The 14,592-nt window shown below is 38.1% G+C and overlaps 3 protein-coding genes across 5 annotated transcripts in view; all 3 read left to right on the top strand.

Annotated features, from left to right (window-relative positions):
* The first annotated feature begins 676 nt into the window (after positions 1-676).
* Positions 677-6,530, top strand: LOC111486630 (potassium transporter 4-like). 2 transcript variants are annotated; one of them, XR_002718912.1, is made up of 10 exons: positions 677-812; positions 2,198-2,438; positions 2,528-2,773; positions 3,509-3,559; positions 3,659-3,919; positions 4,053-4,105; positions 4,448-4,562; positions 4,653-4,907; positions 5,053-6,292; positions 6,326-6,530. XR_002718912.1 is itself a non-coding variant. In XM_023133811.1 (9 exons), the coding sequence occupies exons 1-9, from the start codon at positions 768-770 to the stop codon at positions 6,138-6,140; spliced, it is 2,355 nt and encodes a 784-aa protein (XP_022989579.1). In that variant the 5' UTR covers positions 677-767; the 3' UTR covers positions 6,141-6,530. The 2 variants fall into 2 exon arrangements, 1 of the variants encoding a protein (XP_022989579.1); XM_023133811.1 differs by having other exon boundaries at positions 5,053-6,530.
* A 785-nt stretch (positions 6,531-7,315) lies between these two features.
* LOC111486698 lies at positions 7,316-8,805 on the top strand. The gene has a single exon (XM_023133925.1). The coding sequence runs from the start codon at positions 7,623-7,625 to the stop codon at positions 8,559-8,561; it is 939 nt and encodes a 312-aa protein (XP_022989693.1). The 5' UTR covers positions 7,316-7,622; the 3' UTR covers positions 8,562-8,805.
* A 1,814-nt stretch (positions 8,806-10,619) lies between these two features.
* Positions 10,620-14,592, top strand: part of LOC111486667 (probable magnesium transporter NIPA8) — a 5,764-nt gene continuing 1,791 nt past the window's right edge. Inside the window, exons 1-10 of one of the 2 annotated variants that reach the window (XM_023133878.1) lie at positions 10,621-10,832; positions 11,452-11,591; positions 12,043-12,130; positions 12,249-12,310; positions 12,497-12,582; positions 12,698-12,771; positions 13,732-13,834; positions 13,920-14,048; positions 14,149-14,248; positions 14,368-14,487. In XM_023133878.1, the coding sequence (XP_022989646.1) occupies positions 11,499-11,591; positions 12,043-12,130; positions 12,249-12,310; positions 12,497-12,582; positions 12,698-12,771; positions 13,732-13,834; positions 13,920-14,048; positions 14,149-14,248; positions 14,368-14,487 (855 nt within the window). In that variant the 5' untranslated portion in view covers positions 10,621-10,832; positions 11,452-11,498. Of the gene's footprint in view, positions 10,833-11,451; positions 11,592-12,042; positions 12,131-12,248; positions 12,311-12,496; positions 12,583-12,697; positions 12,772-13,731; positions 13,835-13,919; positions 14,049-14,148; positions 14,249-14,367; positions 14,488-14,592 lie in introns of both variants that reach the window. The other variant, XM_023133879.1, reaches the window with a different exon arrangement.

The raw sequence follows: 14,592 nt of genomic DNA, 5'->3' as shown, positions 1-14,592 counted from the left end.
ATAAAAAAAAAAAAAAAAAAAAAAAAATTAAATTAATGACCCTTTTAATAAATACCTCTATTTTTTTAATAAAATTACAATACTACCCTTAACTTTTCACGTTTCAAAATTACTCTTAAAATATTTAAATAAAAAATTTAGATTTGGTTAATAAATCAAAATTTAAATATTAAAATTTTTGATTAAATTATGAAAATACCTCTTAACTTTGTCATTTGTTTAAAAAATAGCTTTATTTTTTTAAAAAATGACGATACTACCCTTAACTTTTCATAAACGTTTTAAAACTAAGTGACTTGAAAATCAAAACCTCGGGTTAAGTAATCAAAATTTCGACAAGTAGAATATTAAAAAAATTAGATTAAATTATTCCAGTGACCTTCAAACTTTGTCATTTATTTAAAAAAATTACAGTATTACCTTTGACTTTTTACGAATATTTCAAAATTACCATGAGAATTATATTAGATTGCATTTATTTTTTTATTAAATATTCTAATAGATTTCTAATCCAACTAAATTAATAAATATGTTTGTTGATGGAATATTTATGAGGAAGCATAGTAACTAGACTTTATATATTTATAGGCCAACATTGACAACCATTATTACTATTATTTTATTATTTTATTATTCGATTATTGCCATTATTAATATAATTTAATTAACGCCACCATAAGCAGACAACTTTCATTTGGTTTTGGTTTCTGCTCTGCGCCATCCCCGACTCTCTCCATTTCTCACACCCAGCTGGGTTTCGCTCTCCAATGGAGCAAGGTTCTGGGTTTGCCACTTCCTCCCCCGCTTCTCAGGTTTTCTTCTTCTCCTCGATGCCTCTGCCTCGTTTCTTTTGATTTTCTAACGAGATTCTGCTTCAATTTCTTCTTCTTCTTTTGCTTCACTGTTTCTCATCTTCAATTTGCCATTACCCTCCTAAATTCTTCGTCTGTTCTAAGATTTCCTTTAGTTATGTCGTAAATGGACGTTGTTCAAGCTCCTGATTTCGATTTTTGCCTGCTGAGTCTCTATTTTGAATCGGAACCCTGTTCTTTGCCGATTTGATTATAGATTTTGCTACCATTCTCTTGGTATTGGATATTGGATTTACGGCTTCGTCTTAATCGTTTTCCGTCTATGTGGTCAACTTTTTTTTTACAGCTTTTCTTTCTTTTCTCAGACTCTTGATTATTGTGGTGGTTTTTCTTGGCTCCTTCCTTTCATCAGCATTTGTTTGTTCATTACAATTATTTCAATTATTTTACTGATTTTTATCACAACCATCGTTGTCGTCATCATCTTATGTATTGTTTTTTAAATTTCTTTTTGATAACGATTAGCTTAGGTCGTCCTTTTGTTTAGTTTTCTCTTGATGATGTTTTCTTTCTAATATAATATTCCTTTTGTTTAATCTTATTTGGGAGTCTGAGCATACTTTAGCCGTTGATTATACTTGTAAGCTCACAATTGATAGGTTTGTGGCTTCCTTGTCGTGGTGTAAGAAATCTAGCTTCCTTAACTTGGGTAGTCACCATAGGCTGCAGGTTGAAGTGTACAATTTCTCTTGGCTTCTTCCAATTTTGTGACCCACCAATATAATCTTGTGAACTCAACCGTATAGTTTTCTGTAACAACCCAAGCCCACCGCTAGCAAATATTTGTCCACTTTGGCCGTTACGTATTGTCGTCAATCTCACGATTTTAAAATGCGTCTGTTAGGGAGATGTTTCCACTCCCTTATAAAGAATTCTTCATTCTCCTCTCCAACCGACGTGAGATCTCACATTTTCATTACTGGATAATTGAACTTGCAATTTCATGAAACATAGCGAAATATTTCACCATCCTAATTGTGCACTCTTTTGTTTTTGACTTGTCCGATTCGCAAGGCATATTTCCTCCTCATTGCTAACAGTGGCATGCTGTGGGGGAACTAGCTCATCGAAGCAGAAAATCTGTTAAATGAACTGTTTTTACTCCCAAACCATTGAGGAGCATGCCTATATATCATAAAGTCAATTTTATTCTGTGAAAGGCCGAACCTGATGGTGCTTTCACCTGCACATCTTTGTTGTTCTTTCCCTGCATATCAATCTTTTTTCTTGCAGTAGTACACGGGAACTCTTTTGGACCTTCGGGTTTTCCTTGATGGTGATCAAATTTCCAGTTTTAACTGAATCGAATGTCTTGCTTTTTGCAGCTTTCGGGAGCGTACCTCACAAGAAATTTACTACTTGCATACCAAAGTTTTGGTGTAGTGTATGGAGATTTGAGTACTTCGCCCCTCTATGTTTACTCGAGTACGTTTGCAGGGAAGTTACTGACACATCGAACTGAGGAAGTAGTATTTGGTGCATTTTCCTTGATCTTCTGGACTCTTACACTGATACCATTATTGAAGTATGTATTCATTGTATTGAGCGCAGATGACAATGGTGAAGGTATATGGATTGCAGAACTTAATTCATTTATGTGAAATTTAATTAAGCATTTAAGGTTCTTTTGTTTACCATCTGTTCTCTGGTTTCAGGAGGAACCTTTGCTCTTTATTCCCTCCTCTGTCGACATGCTAAGTTGAGTTTACTTCCTAACCAACAAGCTGCTGATGAGGAGCTCTCAGCTTATAAATATGGACCATCTTCTCACGTAGTAGCCCCTTCTCCACTAAAAAGGTTTTTGGAAAGGCATAAAACACTTAGGACGGTCTTACTTCTTGTCGTATTATTTGGTGCTTGCATGGTCATTGGTGATGGTGTGCTGACTCCTGCAATTTCAGGTTAGGTATTTACTATTTTTCATAAACGTAAGATTCACAAGGACTCTATAGGTGTATAAGGATCTTCATGTTTCCTGGCAGTTTACTGATTTCAGTAGAATGTATTGTGCGTGTTCTCTAACTACACATGTTTTTCCTACTTCTTTAGAGTGTGAGCCACATTTTTTTTTTTTAGAATAACAATTGATTTACAGCCTGACTTGTGCACATCTGAGTGTGTAAGCTACATTAAAAACAAAGAATATGTTCTTTTGACCAACTTTTTACAATAGATCATTATTAAGTAATATTTTTCAGTCGTAGGTTCCATCGAACCTACGGCTGACTTTGCCAACCTATTGTTTGTCATGAAGTAAAGATAAAAGAAGTTAACATTGACGAACAATGCTCTTTAAAATTTCTAAAATGAAGTTGCAAGTGGGCATGAATTTATGGTTAGAGATATGTATGTCACTATGTTACAATATCACCGCTCTACTTGTATCCTTGTTCAATTGTAGTAAATAAGTTATTGAATTGAAACGGAGAATAAAATCTTCAGTGGAAGTTATCTTTACATGCCATTGTTTACTTCTACTCTCTTCTTGGACCAAAGGATCGATCTTGCTTGTGTCTTACGTCAATTATATATTTTTCACTACTGTACCGGTACCGAATGATGGAATGCTTACGATTTTGGTTTTCATTGTCTTAAGACTTTTTTGTCTTATGTATATTATGTCCTTTGCCTTGCAGTTCTATCCTCAGTTTCAGGTTTAAAAGTTACTGAAGCAAAATTGTCCAATGGTAATTTATTATCCTTTCATAGATTATGACTAACTGTGATGCTTAAGTAAGCCTTTTGTCATATATTCTGATTCTCATTTAAGATGATCTGAACTGTAGGGACACTCCTTTTGATTGCTTGTGTCATATTGGTTGGTCTGTTTGCTCTGCAGCATTGTGGCACCCATAAGGTTGCGTTTATGTTTGCTCCAATAGTTATCATCTGGTTGTTGTCAATTTTCTCCATTGGTTTGTACAACATAATACATTGGAACCCAAGTATTGTACACGCAATTTCCCCTCATTATGTTATCAAGTTCTTAAGAGTCACCGGTAAAGATGGTTGGCTTTCTCTTGGAGGGGTTCTTCTGGCCATAACTGGTATGTGGAATCTGGAATTGCTATATGTATTTAGTTCCGTTTTTCTTAGGATTACGGGCCATGTCCTTGTCAATTAGTTGAGTTTGGTGCTTGTTTTCAAGCTGATTAATGGGAATTTATGTGGTTTCCTCAGGTACTGAAGCTATGTTTGCAGATCTTGGTCATTTCACTGCTTTGTCTATAAGGGTGAGCTTGTGTGACCATATGTGTTTTAAGGCAATCAAATTCCATTATGTAGCGGATAGGAGCTATATTCTATTATTCACCTTTTTTTTTCCACTCATTGAATAAAAAATATGGTAGAGATAATTGCTGGTTCCAACTTCTTCATGCCCTGATACTATGAAGCTTAAGTTTGATTGTATGCTCCTTTTTTCTTTCCACTCGTTGAATAAAAAATGATATTTGGAATACAATAGTGACAATGACTTGATTTTGGCTCTGTGCCTTGAGCCATTGACTACTCGTCTCATTTAGCAACGACTAGCGAGTTGTTAAGCAACTAATTCGGATTCTTTGCTTTTGCAGCTTGCTTTTGTATTCATTATCTACCCTTGTTTGGTAGTACAATACATGGGTCAAGCTGCCTTTCTGTCTAAGAACCTTCATTTGTTTCCAAACAGTTTTTATGACTCGATACCTGGTTAGTTAACCAGTCTTGTTTACTTAACAGTGGTTTGGATCTCAAGTATTCTGATCTTAACACTGTCATTGCCGTTATTTCCTCTTGCAGAAGCTGTGTTTTGGCCTGTTTTTATTATTGCTACCCTGGCGGCTATTGTGGGGAGCCAAGCTGTCATTACTGCTACGTTCTCTATTGTCAAACAATGCCATGCCCTTGGTTGCTTTCCAAGAGTGAAAGTTGTCCACACCTCTAAACACATATATGGGCAGATCTACATCCCAGAAATAAACTGGATATTAATGATCCTTACTCTTTCCATTACGATCGGGTTTCAAGATACGACAATGATTGGAAATGCTTACGGTAAGTGCTTTAGACTCTCTCGTTCACACCTGCATCTGCAAGTGTGCTCATAATTGATGTCTCTGAAAACATGCCTTTTTTTTCTTCCTGCTTGCAACTACTGCGCCTTTCCTCTACATGATTGTGTTTTTTGTTCGTGGTCCAGGACTCGCTTGCATGACAGTTATGTTCACGACGACATTTCTTATGGCACTTGTCATTGTATTCGTTTGGCAAAAAAGTATCCTGCTGGCTGCACCTTTCATCATCTTCTTCTGGTCTGTCGAGGGTGCCTACTTATCAGCAGCAATCATAAAAGTGCCTCAAGGAGGGTGGGTTCCGCTTGTGCTGTCAGCGTTTTTTATGATTGTTATGTTCGTCTGGCATTATGGCACTCGCAAGAAGTACAACTTTGATCTACACAATAAAGTTTCACTGAAGTGGTTGCTTGGACTAGGCCCGAGTCTTGGTATAGTTCGCGTCCCGGGAATTGGTCTCATATACTCGGAATTGGCAACAGGAGTTCCCGCAATATTTTCTCACTTTGTGACAAATCTCCCTGCGTTTCACAAAGTTTTAGTCTTCGTGTGCGTAAAGTCTGTTCCTGTTCCGTATGTCTCGCCCGAAGAACGTTTTCTCATTGGGAGGGTCTGTCCTAGACCATATCGCATGTATCGGTGCATAGTGAGGTATGGCTACAAGGATATTCAGAAGGATGATGGGGACTTTGAGAACCAGTTGATACTAAACATTGCAGAATTCATTCAAATGGAGGCTGAGGAACCACAATTCTCAAGCTCTGAAAACTCTTCAATCGATGGGAGGATGGCCGTGATAAGCACACGAAGCATACAATCGAACTTAAGCTTCATAGTATCGGGGCACGAAGAAGTTGGTACCAGCAACTCCATCCTCAGCAGCAAATCTGCCACACTCCATAGTTTACGATCCGCCTATGATGACGAGAATCCGCAACTAAGAAGACGCCAGGTACGGTTTCAGCTATCTCCCAGCCCTTCAATAGACCCTAGAGTTAGGGAAGAGTTGATGGACTTGATCCAAGCCAAGGAGGCCGGTGTAGCATATATAATGGGACACTCATATGTCAAGGCTAGAAGATCGTCGTCATACTTGAAAAAGCTCGTAATAGATATCGGGTACTCATTCCTCCGAAAGAACTGTCGAGGCCCATCTGTGGCGCTCAACATCCCTCACATCAGTCTAATTGAAGTGGGGATGATCTATTATGTCTAGTACTGTGAAGAACACCATATATTCTGATTGTTCCAAATAGACGTCGTCGGTTTGATCCCCATCCCCGACGACGACAGTGCAACGTCCTTGCAGCAGTCGAACAGCATGATTCAGATATGTAGATAGATTGAAGGACTCAATATTACCTTTTCCTTTATGTGATGAATTTGGTTAGGATTTGGAAAATATGCCTTATCCTAATGAAGAGGGAAAGGGTAAACTCAACATGTGGGTGAGTGGCTCGCTCACTTGCAAACAAGAGGAAGGGTTTGGACTCCCTTTTCATATCTTCTTCTGTAATGTCTTATAGGATCATCCAAACCATTCATAGTTGAAGAAGCTTTTGAGCATTGCCCATATTATTAATACTTAAGAAACTGTTTTCTTGTATTTCTTAATAACTTCTTATTCAAATAGTTTCCATAACAAAAACTTAATTACTTAATTTTCGATGATGAGGTTGTCGGAGGATTATTGGGAGTGAGTCTCACATTGGCTAATTTAGGGAATGATCATGGGTTTATAAGTAAGAATACTATCTCTATTGGTATGCGACCTTTTGGGAAAGCCCAAAGCAAAGCTAGGAGAGCTTATGCTTAAAGTGGATAATATCATACCATTGTGGAGAGTCGATTCCTAACATATCGTTGGGACGTGTAGATCTTATAAAGTGTATGGAAGTTCATCGGGCTTAAAGCACTATTTGAGCATAGGGCGGGTTAATCCAACGTTCAATAGTTAAATTCATAGTTCTTGAGCTTGATTCATTGGATCAAAGTTTTTAAAGTGAACTTAGGTTGACCTATTATATTAACTCGTTAAATACGAATTATTTAATAGTTTTCTAATACATACATACATATATATTTCAATTTTATTAATGTTTTAATTTTTTTTTTTATTAATGTTGGTGAATAGTCAACTTCTTAATTATTAAAGAATCTATATATAATATTAACCGTAAAACTTTTAAAATTTAAAAGTATTTTTAATTTTTTTAAAGATAAATTTAAGGATATTAATAAAAACAATTAAAATTTGAAAGATATTTTAAAAATATATAATAAAAACAATTCTAATAATTAGTCTAAATAACACAATTTTTATAAAATATTATTAATATTTCTCATTGTTATATATATTTTTAAAATTTTTGGGTGAGATTTCATGACAGTTTAATTATGCTGTTGGAATTAATCAAAATAGAAAACTATATTTTTTTTTAGTACAAAAAACTCTCTTTCTCTCTCGTTTCTCGCCGTTTCGCTTAGACCATTTCTCCGTCTTCTGCATAATCCGGCTCTTCTTCTTCTTCTTCTTCTTTATCCTTCTCCGGTGGATTTCTCCGGCTCCGGCGACGCCCGAAACAAACGCTGCAGATCATCTCTTTACTCGTTACGCACTATTCAAATCCAACCATGTCCGTAAGCTTTCGGATCTGAATCAGATTCTAAATCTGTGTTCTGAGAAAGTGAAAGAACAATGGCTGCTATGATATTCCATGTCTTCTCATCGGCGGCGCTGCTGTCGCTCGGGCTCTACCACATCGTCTCCGTTACGCTCAATTTCCTTAAGTTCCCTCAGACCTACTCCGCTAGGCCCTACCATCCCTTCCCGCCTTCCTCTTCACGTCAGCTTCAGCTTCATCTTCCCCTTCACTACGGCCTCCGGTACCTGCAACTCTACCTCGCAATCCCTTGCCTCATTATCGCCTTTGCTCATCAGGCCATTGTCGCCGCCGACCCTGACCCTCTCCTCAAGGGCAGCACCCCCGTCCACTACTTCATCTCTCTCCAATCCGCCGCTGTTATTTTCCTCTTCCTCATCTTTACTCTCGCTCTTCTCCTCTCCGATTCCACCTCTCTTCTCCCTCTCCCTTCCGATCTCTTTTTTGCCCTAGCTTCCGCCTTATTCTTCTTGCAATTTTCCGTTTCGTCATCGGCTGCCTCTGTCCAGACCTCCGATCTTCAAGCGAAATGCGATTCCGTCTCCGGTAAAATCTCTGCTCTGGCGTCCTTCATCTGCCTGGTCCTTGCTTGCTTGCCGAGGCTCTTCGTGGCCGATATGGGTTTGGGGGCGACTTTCTTCCTCCAGGGTCTTTGGATGCTTCAAACGGGGCTTTCGCTCTATGTTGAGGCCTTCATTCCTGAAGGGTGTCACAGGTTGCTTGACGTGGTGAACGGCGTGGAGGGATCCACCAAATGCGATTTGGAGGAATCCCGGCTCAGGGCTGTTGCCATTTTGGATCTGGCTTTGCTGATCCACGTTATGTTTGTTCTGCTGATTGTGATACTCATTTATGCTGTCATTGCCAAGATTGTTGGCGTAAGGAGAGTTGGGTCTTACGAAGCTTTACCAGCTACTGCCATGGGGGAAAACAATCATATACAGATGAAAGAATTGACGGGCACCCAGGCTTAATCCTCTTTATTTGGTTGGCTTATTTCTTTATCTTTGTTCTTCAACTCTTGTTCTTGTTCTAGCTGCGCACGGCTGGTTATTGCAATCAAAGATTTTGTGCAATTTTTTTTTTTTGTTATGTGCCTCTCGGTTTGGTATCAATGGAATGTCCTCTGTATAATCTGATCCTGACCCCCCCCTTCCCTACCGAACCTTTTTGCAAATGATTATTCAGTAGCTAGATTTGAGGGTTTACAGCAATCAATTCCTTCTTGAATTAATGTCCCTAACGTGCTGTGGGCCTTCTTATTTGATTAAGAATCAAAATGCTATAGTTCTTTCCTACTTTATTGCTGTTTGAACCGGATTCTTGCTGCCTCTCTGCTCCTTGGGTTATCATTCTTTTGTGAGATCTCACATTCATCGGTTGGGGAGGAGAACTAAGCATTTTTTTTATAAGGACGTGAAAACATCTCCCTAGTAAATGTCTTTTAAAAACCTTGAGAGAAAGTCCGAATAGGACAACATCGACTAGCAGTGAGCTTGGGCTGTTACGGTTTAATGCCGGTGATGCTTATGCTTTCTGGGTACCTTGGCCTTAACTTGAATTGAATGTGAAAGAGGAACAAAGTGCTATAGTTCTTTCCTACTTTATGGCTGTTTGAACTGGATTCTTGCTGGCTTTCTGCTTCTTGGGTTATATCATTGTTTAGTTCTGATGCTCTGATGCTTATGCTTTTTGGGTACCCTGGCCTTAACTTGAATTGAAGTTGAAAGAGGAATGTTCATGTTAGTCTTTAGTTGAAGAACTTCCACTACTTGAACTTCTTTGATGAGTTTGGTTTCTGAAATGCTGAAGTATGAGATGAAATGAGCTGAGGTAGATGTAGATGTCTGTTCGCATTCTTCCTAGGAGCTTGATTCTCATCTCTTTTCCTTCTCAATTCCTGAGGAATTATTACTAAAAAAACGAAGGTTCCACACCTTATCTCGGCAAAATTGGTTTAGTGATCTCTTTCTTCGATAGGACGGTCCGGCGCTTTGCCGTCAAAGTTCCAGAATCAATGGTTGAAGTTCCACCGGTGGTACTCCTGAAACCTGGATTGTTCTTGTTCAAGCAACATTTTGTTCTTTATTTACATGCCATCACCTCGGGTCGTCCCGCCCTTTCTATAGGTTTCCCCCATCAACTCGTCGGAAAACTTGAAACTCTCTCGTGAGCGTCCTTCTTTGTGTTGATTTTGGTTTTGTGTTTGTGTTGGGATTACTAACTATCAGGTGGGGTTTCAGAATGAAGAACTGATTCATTTTCTTTCCTGTTGTTATTTGGGGCAATGTTTTGCTTAATGGATTGATGACTTTCACATGTTTATGACATATTCAATATCTGTTCTTAAGTCAATAACAGGAAATGAAACGAAACAAATTGACATGAATGCTCAAACTCATTGGTTTCATCATTTAATGCGTTCGAAAATTTAGTTTAAAGGTGTTCAAAACCCGATACTAACATGAATCCATTCATCCCAAATGTAAGAGTTGGGTTAGGATTTTCATGAGTTTTGAAAACTATTCGATTAACAAGTTGAGATTTCTTGGCCGGGTCGATCCGATCAACCTAAATTTTGGATTAGTCCAAAAATTTCTTCTAACCCTACCCTACTTCTTGGATTGCTACGAACATTAAGGATGTGATTGGTAGATGTTCGATAATTAAGTTTTACGAGATTCTAGTTATTAATACAACATGAGATGGTTGAGTTGGATTCTCTACTATATTTTATTCATTTGGGTAACCAGCTAGATGAATCCAAAATTTTGGGTCAGTCATAAAATTTCTTCAAACTTAACTCGGGTAATTGTGACCAATTCAATCACATTTATCGAGTCGAACCGAGCTGAGCGGACTTAACTTATAAGTTGAGCATCTAAGTTTGTGCTCTTAACGTTGAAGAATAAAGTATTTGAAAGAAGATTAGATGATTAAGCAAAATACGAAAGTGGGTCCCAAGTGACACGTGTGTCGTTATTAGTGTAGTCCGGAGCTTAGCCGATGGTCAGGCGACAGTTAAGTAAACGACGCCGGCCGTGCCTTTCTTTTCAAGCGTTCCTTTTTCATTTTCTTCATCAAAGCCTTCTTCCTCTCGCCGCCCACCACGGACTCCGGCGGTTTCCAAATTTCCCTTTGCCTTCGGTGGGAAGCAGCTCCGCTCAACCCTAATTCCTCCCTCCTTCTCAATGCTGGACTTCCTCTCTTCTGCGCTCCATCTCTAGTGACGGATCTTCCCACAGGTAATCCTTCATCCCCATCTCTTCATTCTTGCTTCAATCGACTTTACTTACTTTATCTTCTACATTTCCAATTTTCTTTCCGTCTATTTTACTCTTTACATTTAGATCCATTGTTTCGCCTTCAGATCTTGTTCAGGAATTACCCTGTTCATCCCTCGTTACCATGTCTCTGTCATCTTTACTTCTGTGTTGCCTGTTTCTTTTCTCTTCAATTTCTCTACATGTTCTTGAATTTCTCTCTCTGGGTCCGTTTTTTTGTTTCTGAATTTGTTACGACTGTAAGCTGTAACAGTTGTTTGCCCTATGCGTTCATATTAAAGCACCCCTACCCGGGTTGCAGGGAGTGTTATGTTTCGAATCTATTCCGTTCCATTTCGGAATCGATATTCTGCTTTTTGTTGTAACGATTACGAGCTGATGTTTTCTTTCGAGCTTGGCTCAAAATTCTGATAATGCTCAAAATTTTAGGATCTTCCAGCCGTTGACACTTACTCGAGATTCACCTTTTGAGCTCGTTTTTTATTGCTTTGGAATTTTAAACTTCTCGTGCTTATCCTCATGGGCAATTGACACTGTCTTACCTCTTGGCATTTACTTCTTTGCTGCTTTTCAACCTCAGGCTGGGATATTAAGCTGTATGCAAATTCACTTACCCCGCTCTAATTTATGGGGGAGTGGGTTATTGGAGCTTTCATCAACCTCTTTGGCAGCCTTGCCATCAACTTTGGGACGAACCTTCTTAAATTAGGCCATAACGAGGTTTGCAGAGATCCCTTTTCCTTTTTTTTTCTGTTTGGTTTCTCTATGATTTGCTCTTGGTCTACACTGTCTAGCTAAGTTCTCTGCAACTACTTGTTGTTGCCGTTGTTCTTTGTAGACAGCATTTCGTTTACACATTTTTCTTGAGGATGCAATACAGGCATGCTCTAAGAGCTTTAGCGGCAGGTTTTAGTGTGTCATGCATCATAAAACATAAATGTCATATATTCTTCCCAAAAAAAGAAAAAAAAAAAGTTTTACTTCAAAGTGGTAAACCCGTTGCCCTTTTTGGCTTGGTAAGTGATAGCCCGCCAAACTTTTAAGCTGCATAGCTAGTTGAGCTCAATTATACTCCACTCGATCACCCTTTTTTGTCATTCATTGTTTCATGCTACAGTGTTGTTATTTGTTACATGTTACATGTCCCCTGGTTTTAAAAATATCCTTGCAGAGAGAGAAGCATTCTGTACTTGAAAACAATGGTTCTAATGGAAAGGCTCCAATGAAACCCATAATATACTTTCAGGCTTGGAGAGTTGGTAAGTCATTTTCTGGTGTTCAATTCATTATAGGCATTTAAATGTTAAAACTTTTTTGGAAGAAGAGTACATTTGAAACCTAATTCCTTATTTATAACTTGAAAGCTTTGCTGTACAGGTATTACATTTTTCATTCTTGGAAATTGCCTTAATTTTATTTCCTTCGGATATGCTGCCCAGGTTGGTAGAAATTGCTTTATCCCATTTCACAACGTGAATATATTGGTATTGTAGGGATATATATGTGAATTTTCGTTATTTGCAATGTTTATAGATGTTTTACTTCTCTACTGGTCGTGTATTTCCTGTTCCACTTTTTTCTAATTTTATTTTCTTCCCCCTTCTCCCCCCTGCCCTGCCCTGCAGTCTCTTCTTGCAGCACTTGGATCTGTTCAGTTTGTGTCCAATATTGCTTTTGCATACTTCGTACTCCACAAGATGGTTACTGTTAAGTATGTTGACACCTTTAGTCATACATGTCTTTGGAACCATGAAGGCTGAGCTAACGGGTTTTCATCATCTTTATTTCTAATTTAATGGTCAATGATTGCATTGCTTCTTTTGCAGGGTAATGGTTGCCACTGCTTTTATTGTTCTTGGAAATGTTTTTCTAGTTGCTTTTGGCAACCATCAGTCCCCTGGTAGATGTTTTACTTTTGATTTATATATCTTTCAAGTTCTATTGTCTTTTCCTTCCAATACGAAATGTCAAGAATGTCTATTTTGAGTTTTCCATGAAGCTACTATGATATGGAGGAAATGATCATTTAATAATTCTCTCAGAGTGCCATCTATTAAATTTTTTACCGATGGGCCATTGTTGGAACTTGGCCTATATCATCAAGTATGCTTAAAAGATGATGATTCAAACCCCCATAAAAAAAATTAGGAGTCAGCTGCCCAATATCATGAAACTTGCATTATGATGGTGCTTTATTTTTGTTCAGCACTTCTGACCATTCAGGATCACTTATCCTGTCTGGGAAAAAATTGATTAAGAATGCTTTAAAACGTTTAGTGTTGGTTACAGTTTCTGCTTACCATTTCTTCCATAGTTGATGCTTTCTACTTTCGAGTTTTATAAATAAAATGGTGAAATATTTTTTTATCTTTTCGACTGCTTATGTTGATTTTGGTGGATGAATGTCCACATTTCCTTTTGTTCAATGCTATTAATGCATTAAATATGGCAAAATGTACCAATTCTTTGAATGTACATGCTGCATATACTCTTAGCAACAATGCCTTCGGTAGATACTAACTTGTCTTTGAATGCATTTCCTCTGTCAATATGCTGTGTGGTTTAAATACTAACTCTATGGGGTGATATACAAGTACCATGAAGCTTTGTTGAACCGTGGCTTAGTAATGGGTTGTTGCCCATAACATTTTATTTTACCTTGTGAAGCCTACAATCGTTAACAACTTTATAGTAGATTACTAACCAAAGAGGCGTTCTTTCTGACTGCTACTTAGATGAGAAAAATTAGGTAAAAAAGGGTTTACAGGGTGGTAGTGCAGAAAATAATTTATGCAATGGATTATTTGATCTAATCTGCTTGTAAATAATGAATGTTCGTATTTGGTTTTCTCTTTTTCAGTGTACACTTCAGAACAGCTGGTGGAAAAATACGGAAACATTACTTTCCTTCTATACTGCGTGATTTTGATCTTGGTTGTTGCTATACATCACTCAATCTATAGGTCAGAATTAAAATAGACTCTTTCTTTCTTACTTTATATGAAGCTTCGTGTTGATAATAGTATCCTGTATGGAAAAAACGTGCAGAAGGGGAGAGATGTTACTTTCTGTTTCTGGACAAGATCTCAGACCGTATTGGCATATGCTGCTACCATTTTCCTATGCTATAGTTTCAGGTGCAATAGGCTCTTGCTCAGTCTTGTTTGCAAAATCTCTGTAAGTTCGCTGACTTTTTTGTCCCTTTTTTCTGTAGGTGCTGAACCCACTTATATTTCCTTTTAGCTTTCTCTTTCTGATGTCGAGTTATCTGTTTTAGCTCAATACTGCTCCGATTGGCCATGTCTAGTGATTATCAGCTGCATAGCTGGTTTACATACTCCTTACTGCTTTTGTTTCTCAGTACTGCGGGATTTTGGGTAAGGTCATTATGGGACTGTGCTTTTCCTCTTCCATGTTTTCATATTATTTTACTAATGTAAATGAACATCATATGTTTAACTTTTATTTCTGGATTTTTTTTTATCTATTTCTACAGATGGCCAGGTTGAATGAAGGACTTTCACTGTTTGATGCAATCCTTATTGTTCCCATGTTTCAGATAGCTTGGACCTTCTTCTCCATTTGTACAGGTTTTATATACTTTAAAGAATTCCAGGTTCTCTCTCTCTCCCTCTCTCTCTGCTCGTGTGTGGGTGGTTGTGAGTGCCTTTTTTTTTTTTTGGGGGGGGGGGGGGGGGGGGGGGGGGGGGGGGGGGGGGGG

The sequence above is a fragment of the Cucurbita maxima genome, unplaced genomic scaffold (genome assembly GCF_002738345.1).
Source record: "Cucurbita maxima cultivar Rimu unplaced genomic scaffold, Cmax_1.0 Cma_Scf00011, whole genome shotgun sequence".
NCBI classification, from domain to species: Eukaryota; Viridiplantae; Streptophyta; class Magnoliopsida; order Cucurbitales; family Cucurbitaceae; genus Cucurbita; species Cucurbita maxima.
The sequence above is the reverse complement of the archived record's forward strand: the minus strand, read 5'-3'. Positions and strand labels throughout refer to the sequence as shown.